At 38.0% G+C, this 13,558-nt stretch overlaps 1 protein-coding gene across 1 annotated transcript in view; it reads right to left on the reverse strand.

The window, feature by feature from the left end:
- C9 (complement C9) overlaps positions 1-13,558 on the reverse strand; it is a 65,386-nt gene that overhangs the window by 30,846 nt on the left and 20,982 nt on the right. Inside the window, exons 3-6 of the mRNA XM_036759060.1 lie at positions 11,459-11,600; positions 10,839-10,983; positions 3,400-3,538; positions 1,686-2,078 (exon numbers count right to left, since the gene is read on the reverse strand). Of these exons, the coding sequence (XP_036614955.1) occupies positions 1,686-2,078; positions 3,400-3,538; positions 10,839-10,983; positions 11,459-11,600 (819 nt within the window). The remainder of the gene's footprint in view (positions 1-1,685; positions 2,079-3,399; positions 3,539-10,838; positions 10,984-11,458; positions 11,601-13,558) is intronic.

Consider the following 13,558-nt stretch of genomic DNA (forward strand, 5'->3'; position numbering starts at 1 on the left):
AGGGAAGGAAGAAGTAGGACTATGCCAGCACAAGCTGGAATAGGGGAAAAGCACAAGCTAACAACCCCACAGTGAAGAATTCCCAGGGACCTTAACAATTTGTCAAAGCAGAAATTTTGTGACAGTGACAGAAGTCCGTGCAGTCCAAATGCCTTATTCCTGTCTAAGTGCAAGCTGGACCTGTTCATGGCCTCTCAAAGATTTTCCCAGTGCAGCTGGAGTTAGCACATGTTATGTACAGAGGTCTTTGACTTTTGGGCTCTCGACATAGGGTTATAGGCAGCTGGTCAACCACACATGACTTCTGAGTCTACAGGATGACAGAACTACCTGAAGGGAATGAGTGGCACCAGTTCCAAAAATGTCTCAGAGAAGAAGAATTCACACTGTGCAGAGTGAGTCATGTAAAATTAAAGCTGCGTTCTGCTGATTCCAATTCCAATTCAGAATTGAGCCTCAAAGATACACGAAACATATTCTAATCCCCAGACCAGATTGCAAAGCATGAGTAATGAACTGGGTTTTTAACGAAGGGTTCTCCTGAGTGTCCGCGTGTGTATTTTTCTTAAGAATTAAATTAGGAGATGTCAAATTTGACTAGTTTATGATGCAGATTTGTCAGTAGGGATTTTCTGCTGGCATCTGAGGTACTCATTCTTTGGGACCTAAGAGCTATAATTACATTACTATTGGCATTAAGATACTATATGGTAATTAGGAAGGTCTCAGGTCAAGAAAGCACTTGGAGAAAGAACATTTGATACTTATTTCAAAGTGGTTAGGTCTACTTTTATCTCAAAAACTCAGCACACACACAGAGAAACACAAATAAGAAATATACTTACACACATACACAAGATTCTTTTAAGGTATATGTTGGACTAAATGGCTGAGATCTTTAACAATTCTAAAACTTCTGTGAAATAGGAAATATGACAAATGATGAAGTAGTAAGACTGATTGGTTTCTGGAATGAGTCTCATTGCCATATGGTTGCAATTAATATCAAGGGAATATCCTTTCTCCTTTCTAGTGAATCATCAGTAATTGTGCATCTTAAAGCATTTTTATAAATGTGTTGTTACTATTGGTTTATACAGTATCACATAAACAATTCTGTCGTTAGTGTTAGAATAGTTTGTGATCATGGTCCCTGATCAATATCCTTGAACCATGAAAGTAGACCGCTTAAGGCTAACAAACCTCTGTGAATGGCAAATCAGGGTTTGATGAGCCCTTTAGCACTCCACAAACCAGTTTTGAGACAAAGAAGACTGCTCCCTTGTTCATAAAAAGGGAGTAATCTCTCTTTGGAACATTCTAGCCTCAATGTCTTGTTCTTTGCCAGTTATGTGTATTAGTTTAATGTTTCTTGAATGTCCTTCTATGGTGCTTGCCAGTTCCAAATGTTAAAAATCATTGAGACAGTCAGATATGACTGAAATGACTCAATAACAACAAAACCCTCAACAAGTCACTTAACCTTTGTCTCAGTTTCCTCATCTGTAAAATGGGAGGAATAATAGGACTTCCCTCCCAGGGTTGTTGTGAGGATAATGAGATACTATTTGAAAAGTGCTTTGCAAAATATAAAGTGCTATATAAATGCCATTATTATTATTATTATTGCTATTATTTATAGTGAGTTTAAAAATATCCCACATTGTATACTTTCTTCATCCTACCTTGTTGGAGGAATAGTACTTGATAAGGTAGAGACTTTCATTTTTTGAGTATCTAAATCGAAATGTTAGAGCAGACTTTTCTGAGGTTTCCTTTCGATCAGAATGTCCTTTGGGTTGTCTACCTCCAGGGGCTCTATTCCCAGTTGCTTCTTCCCCGGGCACTTGATCTTCAAGCATTTTGGGTTCGGGAGCTCTGGCTTCATCTTCCCCAAATTTTGGAGAATTAGAATCAAATGATTTCACAGCATTGAGTAACTTCAAAGGGCCTTCAGTAGATGTGAGTTTTAGAGACAGGTCAATGCCGAAACTTGTTCTCCTTTCTCTGAATGCCTCTGCTACTTGAAGTATATGTTCTTCATAGGTCTCTGTTCTGAATCTTTTTTCTGCTTTGGTCTAAAAGAAAGAACAACCAGTTATTTTTTTAATAAAAAGGAAAAAGTAATTAGATGATGTTTTCTTTGCTAACTTAACATTTATTAGGTATCTGTAGAAAGCTTATTAAAATTAAAATGGGATCTCTATAGATCCTTTAAAAAGAGGACACGATATTGTTATCTCTCAGACATAGCTTTGTAAGACAGTAGGGACTGAAATCAGAAAAATGGACTACATGACCTTTCTCAGTCCATTGCACATCTGAGATTCTATATATATTTTTTTGTATCAGGTATGATCAAAGCAAAATAATTTTTTTCTCCTGTGAATCAGCATGGAACAGAAATACTAAGCTATCTAGGTTATTTTTTCCCTTTCTTCCTGCTTCACCATCCTTTTCTTTCTTCTTGCCCTCACCCTTTTCCATTCCAAGGTGACATAAGGTACAAGAAAAATGTTGAGTTTTGTACAAGCATATGCTAATGGTAATTCTGTTGACACAAGAGGCCACCAAGAGGGTTTGAACACTTACGTTTGTTTGGGATCCATAACTAATTTGATGTTCCATTTTGCACTTCCAAGCTTTCATTCAAGTGGTCCCTCTTATCTCTCCCTTCTGCCTCCACTAATTTTGGAGTTTTCTTAAGGAACTTAATCGAGGTAGTGGGCACAAACCCCAGAGGGAATCTAGGAAAGCATTAAGCTGGGGCATAGTTCTAAAGAAGTTATCCAAACCTCTAAAAAAGGCATTAATATCTCAGATCTCAATGACAGCTTATTTAGGGCTGTTTTCTAGTCTAGTTTGACAGAACATGATAGGATTGTATTAGGCATTTATGAGAAATGAGTGAATACTGAAGTACATTCACAAGATGAGTTAAAGAAAAGGTGTAAATTAAGATAAAGGGGTGGGGATGTAGATACAGGCTCTCACTATGCTAAGCCAAGCAATGAGTACAAGGGTATTCACCATTTAAATCATTACTCATCACATCATAGGCTTTACCTAATTTCTGTCAACATCACTGCAATTTCTTCTCATCATTCTAAGATAGTTGCCAATGGATTCCTTATATTTGTTGAAGATGGTCAGCTCATCAGAAAGTGATTGTTTTGGATTATGGCTGATTTGAAGACTTTTCTCGAGGGATTTAAGTGCATGATACCTGTTCTTTGAGTGCCCCATAGTTCTTACATTCAACTAATTATTTCTCTTGTCTCTAGAACTTCACTCAATATTTCTCATGAAACTTATCTAATCAAGGTCTTTTTTGATGTCTTTCAAACAAGATTCTGAGAAGTTACAGGATGATTTGGCAGGATCTGTGGGGAGACTTACATCATAATTCAGAGTTGCCACATTCCAGGGCCTGCGATAATAGGTCCCCGTGTTTCCATCTCGAACTCGATCACATAGACCATGGAAATACTCATTGTCAAAGGGGGTGTCCAAAGGATCCATCCCTAAAACGTTGATTCTGTGAACAGAAGAGACAGCAAATTTCCAAGAGTAACCTTCACCACTCTACCTCTAAAGAACATTTCAATAGTCCATCATCACCATCACCACCCAATGACCTATTCAGGAAGAAAATAATTCAGGGGTCTCTTTTCCTCATTCTAGGGTCTCAAGTAGTGAATCACATTGGCTCAAAGAAGCACCTAAACTCTAAGAATAAAAAATGTCTTCAGTGAGCAATGGGAAAAGCATACTAAAGCAAAGCACAGTGAGAACTGGGCTCCGATTCCTACTCTTTGCTCTAACTGGAATCTAACCTCTTCTTGAAAGCAGCTTAAGCTGTGAGGCTGGAATGCCAACTCTGTAAATTATTTGCAAACAGTGCATCCCAGGGGCACAATCTAACATGTGTGTGTTAGGTTGCATGTATGAATCTTACTCTGGTGCTTCTTCCTTCCTCTCTGCACTTTCTTTAAACATGAGCCTTCTCCTCCAGCTGTCTCATTGCATGGCAAGGACTTCAGATTTGTTTCCCGGACTGTGTTAGACATAGTGTACTTTCCAGCATTCCAACAGGAACATTGAAATTCCAGCTTGCTGGCAAAAAGTTCAACTGTTTCCCCTTTCTCTGGCCCCAAATTCCAACTTTTTTGGGACAACTTTCTTTCAGAAAATAGGAATCTTGTTAATGTAGAAAGGTTATGTGCTGATTCATTAGATTAAAGGCTGTATCCTAGGTATAAACTGACTGTTTGGCATTCTATGCAAAACTTTGTAAAAAGTGTAGAGAGTTAATTTAGAAGAATGCAGTGATTACCATAGTCTTTGGATCATTCATGATAGTATCTGGGGCTGATTAGTTCATTTGGTTAGGTTAGAGGGTTAGTAAGTTTCCACCCCCACCCCCCCCATGCCTGTCCACTCCAATGAGTTTAACTATCATCTCTATACAGATAACTCACACATATATACACATGTATATATATATATATGTATATATATACATATGTGTGCATATATAAAAATATGCGTATGTATATATACATGTGTGTACATACATACACACATACATGTATGTCCAGCTTTAGTTTCTCCTATGAGCTTCAGTCCTATATCACCAATTGCTTATTAGATATTTCAAGCTAGATGTCCTGGAGAAATCACCAACTTGACATGTCCAAAACTGAGCTCATCTTTCCCCTCAAACCTCCCTTCTTCCAAATTTCACTGTTTCTATGAGACAGCGCCGTTGTTCTAGCTGTCCAGGTTTGTCATTTCAGCATTATCCTTAACTCCTCACCCTTCCTCACCCTACATATCTAATCAGTTTCTAAATCTTACTATTTTGGATAAAATAATTCTTTACAACTGGACTATTATGTAAATAAGTTCATGTCTTCTCTTGAATCCTATCCCTTTTCTCTATTCATACAGCTACCACCTTTGTTCAGGCTCTGTTACCTAAATTATTGCAACATCTTCCAAACTGGTCTCCCGGATTTCTTATCATTTCAATCCACCTTACACACAACTGCCAAAGTAATTTTCCTTAATCACAGATGTGACCATATGATACCCGCCCTCGACTCAATCAGCTTCAATGTCTTCCTCTTGCCTCTAGGACAAAAATCTTGCCCCCTCGGTTTAATTTGTAAAGCTTTTCATAACCTGTCCCTAGCCTACCCTTACAGCCTTGATGGACGTCACTTGTTCTCCTGCACTCTCTAATACAACAAACTGAACTTCTCTCTGTTCTTCACAGCCAGCGCTCCCTCCATCAGCCCTGTCTGTGCCTTTGCACAGATGGAATGCATTCTCTCCTCACTTCCACTACACAAAGTCCCTTTCTTTAAGATGCCGCTCAAGCACCATCTCCTGCTTGAAGCTGCTCCCAATTCTCCCCAGATGCTAATACCCTCCCTCCCAAACCACCTTGTACCTGCTATTTTTCATATATTTATTTTCTTTTTTTATAAGTTAATTTATTTTTTATTTTTAGCTTACAACACTCAGTTCCACAAGTTTTTGTGTTCCAAATTTTCTCTCCCTCCCTATTCTTCCCCGTGTTCTATATATAACTTCTCATTGAACTTATTTACATAATAGTCCGGTTGTGAAGAAAAATTATAACCAATGGAATGCATATATTTATTTTCTCTGAATATTTATTTTATGCATACTTGTATATGTCCTAATGTTCTCCCCTAGTAGAATGTAAGTTCCTTGTGAGGAGGGATTGTTTCATTTTTTTGCATTTATATCTTCAGTGATTAACACAGGGCCTGACACACAGTAGGCACTTAATAAACACTTATTGCCTGATTGATTAGATTGGCATAGAAAAAAAATATGGAGCTATACAACTGCAGGTTGCCCCCTGAGGCAGCTATATCACAAATCACATCACTAATCATAAGGACAACTTGGCAGAGGAATGTGGCTGAATTAGGACAAGCCCACCACCAATGCTACAAAAACATTAAAAAGCATGGCCTATTGACAGCCAGTTAGCAATATTATATTCATCTGGACGGCACGTTTTAGGAAAGCTCTGAATCAGCAGAAAGAAGCTGAGATTTCCTTTTCTCTCTAACCAACCAGTGGTATCCGTTACATTTTAAGGGAGGCTCAGTTAAGGAGACAGAACTTGTACACATTCCGAAGACTCATCAAGAAATGAAAATACAGCTTCCTAAAGAGTTCCTTTTAATAATAACGATAGCCTTTATAGAGCACTTTAAAGTTTGCAAAGTGTTTTATGAATATTATACCTTTTGACCCTCATAATAACCCTGGGAGATAGGTGTTATTATTATACCCAATTTACATGATGAAGAAACTGAGGCTGAGAGGTTAATTGGCTTGCCCAAGGTCACAGATGCCCAAGGTCACAGAACTAGTATCTGAAGTCAGATTTGACCTTAGGTCTTCTTAGCTCAGTCCTCTACCCACTGACTGACCCAGCTGCCTTGTGATACAAGCAGTAAGAGGTTTAGTGTTAAATGAAGGGAAGAAAAAGGGAGTAGTACAGGACTTTAGACCCAGAAGGGATCTTCAGGACCATCTAGTCCAACCCATTGGTTTTTTTTACATGTACAATCATATTTTTCCACTTAATAGTATTTTATTTTGTCCAATTACATGTAAAGATAGTTTTCAGTATTCACTTTTATAAACAACCTACCATTTTTTAAAATAGGAAACCAACTTTCTACTCAAAGGCTGATTGACTTGCCACAGTTCCCACAGGTGAACAGAGCTGAGATTCACATTGAAGTCTTCTGATTCCAGATCTACCGTTTGCCCCACTGTATCATGGCACTATATGGCACTTGGTAGGTCACCTAAGCTCTTAATCTCAGTTATTTCATTTGTAAAATAGGGACAGTCTGCTGCAATCTACATTGCAGAGTTGTTGTGAGAAGTGCTTAAAAAATAGAAAGGTAATAATATATTTCAAATACAATAATAGATGTAAAATGGTTTGCTGAACCTATGAAAATGTCAGCGATGATGATGATGATGATGATGGTGTGGTGGTGATGATGGAGACTAGCACTCCCTGAGGAGTTCTAAGGGAACTCCCTAAATGAGCAAACTTCCTTACCAATTCTGTTTAGCCCTTCCTCTGCAACTTAGAGTTTTAGAGAGTGTCCCAGAACATTGAGAGATTAAGTGATTTAACCAGGGTCATGCAGCCAGAATATGTCAAAAGCAGGACTGAAACCCAGAGCTTCCTGGTTTTAAAGTTGACTCTCTACCCACTATGCAACACTGCCTCTAATATAATTGTCATTACATAAATGGGAATTATCGTTCTCAGTGAGGGCTGCAGTAATCATAGGGGTGGGGAACCTGTGGCCTTAAGGCTGCACATGGCTCTCTAGGTCCTCAAGTGAGGCCCTTTGACAGAATCCAAACTTCACAGAACAAATCCCCTTAATAAAAGGATTTGTTCTATAAAACTTGGACTTAGTCAAAAGGCTGCACCAGAGGACTTAGAAGGCCACGTGTGGCCTTGAGGCTGCAGGTTCTCCTTTCCTGAAAGAATCATGGATAAAAGGGCACTTGAGCCCTAAAGGATGGGTAGAAGATAAAGAAGTAGAAATGAAAAGGAAAGACGTTCCAAGCAAGGGGAATAGAGTGGTGTGAGTAGATGTGGAGAAGGGAAGGGATATGGTGTGTCTGGGAGCACGGGGCAGTGCGGTTGGAGCCTCATGAGATCTTGCTGTGAATCTGATCAAAACTCATCAGAGGTGGTATTTGATTCTACTGCTACACAGCCAACCAGTCTAGTCTACAGTGAGATAATTTGATTTTCTAGGTAACATGAAAATTCCTCATGTGTGGAATGCCATCTTTGGGGAAAGGAAACCCCTGTGTATTCTGGATAGTATGTGGTATGAGCCTGTCTTCCCATCTGCATCCCAGTTCACCAATTTACCAGGTGAGCTGGAGGGAAATCTTCCTGGGCCTGATCCACAGGGGAGATTTTAAGCTTAGAGCACAAGGAAAGCATTCTTTGCATATCATACATAATTTCATCTGGTTTGGATTTGTGTGTTTTCAATGAATACAAGATGGTGTGGGGGGATTACACTAAATGCTTTTGAAAATCTTAGAGGGCCGCAAGGCAAGGGTCTGTCAGAGTTGCAACCCAACCCAACCCAACCCTCCTGGAATCCTTATTCAAGTGGGAGAGCAATTCACTGGGAGAAAAGTATAGAATCATTCCGATGAATGTTGGGGACTTTGTTCTGTGAAAGAATCTGGTTGTGTATGACAATTGACAAGATAAGATTTGGAGATATTGTCCAGATGGCAAAGTAGAGAAATGCAACTTATCATGCTTGGAGAAACTCTTACCATCAGCATTATCGTTGTTAGTAGTGCTTCATGTCTATCAGTGCAGACATTCAGAAGGCACCACATAAAAATGGTAATCAGAATAAATAAAGAAAGGCTTTAATGATATGTAATAGATTATTATAAGTGTAACTGCAAAAGGACCCCATTTTGACTTGTAATTCCTTTTTAAGTATCAGTTCTTGTATATCATGTTTTTCGACTTTACATATCTAATTTCAGAGCCAAGCCCCTGCTTTGGGATCTCATTTTAAAGTAAAATATTATATACCAGTTCTTTTTTGAAGTGGAGGAGGCAACTTCAGGGCTTTTGTTGGAGCGGAGGTTGGAGCAGTAATGTGATATAATGAAATGGAATTCAGAGATGTCAGGTTTAGCTCTGGCTCTGCAAATGAATGGATGTGGGCCTTAGACACATCACAAAACCTCTCTGTATTTCAGTTTTCTCATCCCTAAAATGGGATAATAGTGAATGAATGAATGGATGAATGGATAGATAGATGGATGACAAGTACTTAACATAAACCCAGTATTCAGTTAAATGCTGAAGACAATTCCTGACCTCCGAGAGCTTACATTTCAACAAGGGAGGCAATATTTACAGGGAGTGGTGGCCAGGGAAGAGAGTTATGATCAATGGAAGTCATAAAAATGGTATCTCAAACAAGAGGCTGGTTGGGGGGATGGTAGCAGAATTATAAAATTCAAATGATATAATGTGAATGAAAGGGTCATATAAAGAATAAATCACTAAGTAAATGCAAAATATTTCATTCAAAACAATGCTATACAGTCACTTCTGCTATTTATGCATTCCTCAAAGGCATTGAGCTATGCTAAATTGAGCTTATGGGGAAAATGGGGTTAAAGATATAACCCTCAAACATTTCATCAATGACCCATTTAAAAAAAGACAGGAATATGAGAAAAATGGTAGCACAATTTTATACACGTAAAGTGGCTAAGAAATATACAAATACTGCAATCAATGGTCGCGGGTTGCTGCTTGGTCTGTATTTTTTTGTCTATTTAAAAAAACCCAATGTAGTGAAAAGGAAGGTAGCTTGAACTGGGAATCATGGAATCTGAGTTTGAATCCTGGCTCAAAGCATTTAACTGTGTAACTTCAGGCAAGTCACTTAACCTCTCAAAGAAGTTATATGACTTGCCCAAGCTTACACGGCTAGAAAGCAGTAGGATCGGGGATCTTAACCTCTCAATACCACTGGGTGATCCTCTAAGATTATGTCACAGAACACTTGTTGGCCTGCATTGATAGAAGAACATTTCCCTTACCAATAATCACAGTTCTGTACAAAACAACAACAGTGGCAGAAGTAGCGGCACCAACAAGTCATGTATATTAAGCACTTTGTTTTTGGACATAGCTAGGTGGTGCAATGAATGCATTGTTGGACTCAGAGTCAGCAAGACTTGATGCTGAAACCTCCATGGCTCAGACATTTACTAGCTATATGACCCCAAGCGAGTCACTTAGTATCTCTAAGACTCAGTTTCCTCATCTGTAAAATGAGGATCATAATAGCACCTACCCCATAGAGTTGTTAAATCAAATGAGTTAACATATACAAAGTGCTTTGCAAACTTAAAATCCTATATAAATATTAGCTATTATTATTATTATTAAAACCCTTTCTTCATGATAACCTTGGGAAGTAGGTTGTAGAAGTATCATTATTCTCATTTTATAGAGGAGGAAACTGAGCCTTAGAAAGATTTGTCCAGGGCCACACAACTAGTAAATATGCATTTAGTTAGTTTAATATAACACTATATACTCCAGAGTGACCAACTAATACATGAGCTACTCTTCCCAGTAAAAAAAAAAAACAAAAATAAAAAAATAAAGAAAATAATTTGATTAAAAAAGACCCCTAAACCATTAATTCCTTGGGGAGAAGACTGTCAGACTAACTAGTGTGATAGTCTAACTAGCCAAGCTATCAAACTAACTAGTTACCCAGCAGCTTCCTTTGCTGCACTCTAGACTTATCAGGTGATTAGGGTCCTAAAAAAGAGGGCTGGGAATTAAGAGACATAGTAAATCAAACTAAATACTGTGCCAGTATAGTAAATCAAACTAAAATCTAGTAAATCAGACTAGAGCTGAAATTTGAACTTTGGATTTTTTGTGTCTCCATTCAGTGAAAGAGGATACATTCCCCCTGGGGCCCTGTCTAAGTAGCCAATGGACTGGGATCTGAGCCAAGCTGTTTTAAGCACAAGGGATTTAACCTCTGCATGGGCCACCAAGGGCTGAGGATCCTTGGCACTTTGTTTTTATCCTGGAGGATTTCATTGTATCTCCTCGGTGACCTGGCACTGGTAATAACGGTTTGTTTTGTCTACAATGCGACTTGTCTTTTCCCTAGAGATAATGTTCACCTAACCAGAGAATGTTTATTTCCTCTGTAATTTAAGTGGATACTGACCCATATCCAGCTGTCCGGCCAAGCTCAGACAATTCTATCTCACTACGGCAGGGAGGACGTGGGTCTTTTTCACAGTTGTCTTCATCAGAAAAGTCTCCACAGTCATTGTCTTCATTACATAGAAGCCGCTGTTTAATGCATCGACCTGAATCAGAAACAATAATGATTTGATATAGCAAGGGATAATCTATATTGCCCAAAGTGGAATAAAATGTTCTTTGATTCTTTATCATTTTAGGGTGCCATCTGTACTTCACTGAGGGAAATCATAAGTCTCCATTTGCTATGGTATAGGGGAATATCATGTTTATGCCCAGGTGCACACAATGTGTACACACACACACGCACACACACACACACACACACACACACACTCATGCACATACTGAACTCTAAAGACATCCAATCTCTTTGACTGATGAAGATGGAGAACAATACAGATAAGCTTGAACTCTTTGGATGAGACACATACAAGGACCTTTAGAAATTCTAGTTAAACTAAGAGTTTAAATTTTTTCACTCTTGTGTACAAACAGAACTCAGAATGAACAATCTGTACCCAAGAATGTCAGCCAAGCAATTTACCCCACACTGGTGAATCGAAGTGATAGAAACAATACCTGTTTCACATTTAAAATCATTGCCACAGTCATCTTCATCATCACAGATGCTAGCAGACTCACAGCTACGCCTGTCTCCCAAAGAATATAGGCACCGCTTCCCACCAAACTGGCCAAAAGCCTCAATGGTCCGTGAACGATACTGTTAAAAAACAAAAAAGACTGGTTGGTTTTTGAAAAATACGAAGAGGTTATAAATACCACAAAAGGTATTCATACAACTGGCTGTCAGGGAAAACTAATTATTCAAAAACTAATGTAAAATAGGGGAAAAAAAAGCAGTCAGAAATGAGCTTTGAAATAAAAGTTTATGTTGTGTATACTTACATTGTTTTGGTTGTAATCTTTAAGGATTTTATAATGCTTATTCTGTATATTACATTGCTTTCTACCTTTTCAAATGGAGTTTCACTGCAAAGAAATATCCAAATCATTTCAAATTACAATCTATATTTTGAGTCTGTGACATAGTTGAGGTATCCCTATATTAGACTGAGAAAGAAAAAAAACCTCCTGTTGGGGTGACACTTTGTGTTCAGCAGAGGCAGTCTTGTCATTTCAGGAAGATACATGTCTCTTAACAAGGGACTTAACTTAACTTAACAAGACACTCCATAGGATGTGTCCCAGTCCAAAAAATAAGGGGTTCCTTTGATCACTCCTGAAATACTTGATCACTACTACTACATGTACACCTGGAATTTAAAAAAGTTAATCTTTTTAAAATGAATTTTAATTATATCTTTTGTTTTTTAACAAAATCTTCAGAATTTCTCAAAATATTCCTCCCTTCCCCCTCCCAAAGAGCTAGCCATCCAATGCAGTAAATGTTTAATTGTCAATCTTTTAATGTAATTTATCATATTCTGATAGTAAACAGTTGGGGCTCCTAATTATTGTTATTACTGATTTATTCTTATATCTTTCCTGTGTATTTAACTGTTTAATTGTTTGGTATACATAAAAAGTTAATTGTTGCATGTTTTATTTATTTTTCCCTTCACCACCATATGGTGAGATTGGTTGTCAGCCAGCTTGTGTAGGGTTTTAAAAACTAAACAGAGGAATTAATATTTGTTCCTAAGGGTAACAGGAAGCCAGAGAAGCTGGTTGTGTAGGGTGGTTATATGATCAGATCTGTACTTTTAAGAAAATTTACTTTGGCAGCAAGATAAGATAGAGGTAGAGGTATGCTGTAGCCAGCTGCTACATTGAGTTAACTTTTGAAATTTGTTAAATTTTCAGTTAAATTTTCAGTATGAGAATTCGCATCTCAGAAATCAGCAAATGCTACAAATCAGGGCTTGATTTATTATTTTGTTGATTTCTACAATTAAGAAAATGATTGAAGAAAATGTTAACAATGCAAATTAAACTGAAAAGTGTGTAGTGCACATATTTTCTCCCCAGAGAGCTGATTGTTAAATATTTACCAGTGTTGCCTGGATGGAAAGGATTTATTTCCACACTTTCCTTTTGCCCCTACTCCCAGCAGTAACCATGGTCTGTTGAATAAAAACATGGCGGTGGGAATACGTGCTTGTCTCATCAGATCAGATCCCAGAATTTTTATGTTTTCTTTAGTTCTCCAAGTAAGCCTGTGAATCTTTTTTTTTTGGCAGTTTCCATGGTGAAGTGATACAACTGTCCAATTCCTGATACCCTCATTGTACATCATTAATCTTTTACAGAGAGGACCCGGCCACGCAGATTTTAGGGAAACCCTAGACACAAACCACACTTGAATTTTATTTTAGAGATTTTGGGGGAGTTACTTGGGGTGGAGTCAGAGGCAGAAATAGAAACTTGAAGATCCATTTTAGAGTACAACCTGAGCCCCAAGATCCAACCTGGTCTGGGTGAGCCCAGGGTTCCTAGGGGACCCAGAGCCAGGAGTTATAATAATAAACAAATGTGGTTACATTTATATTTTTAACACCATTGGTTACTTTCCTTATCTGAGATTTAAATCCGGTTTTAGTCTAGACAGATTAGCTTTGCCTTGAAGATTACTGGCTTTTCCTCTTTCCTCACCATTTTAAAAATTTTGCATTGTATTAAACAGTTTTTTAAAAACAGTCAATATAAATGATTTTATTG

Source organism: Trichosurus vulpecula, chromosome 1 (assembly GCF_011100635.1).
Source record: "Trichosurus vulpecula isolate mTriVul1 chromosome 1, mTriVul1.pri, whole genome shotgun sequence".
Lineage (NCBI taxonomy): Eukaryota > Metazoa > Chordata > Mammalia > Diprotodontia > Phalangeridae > Trichosurus > Trichosurus vulpecula.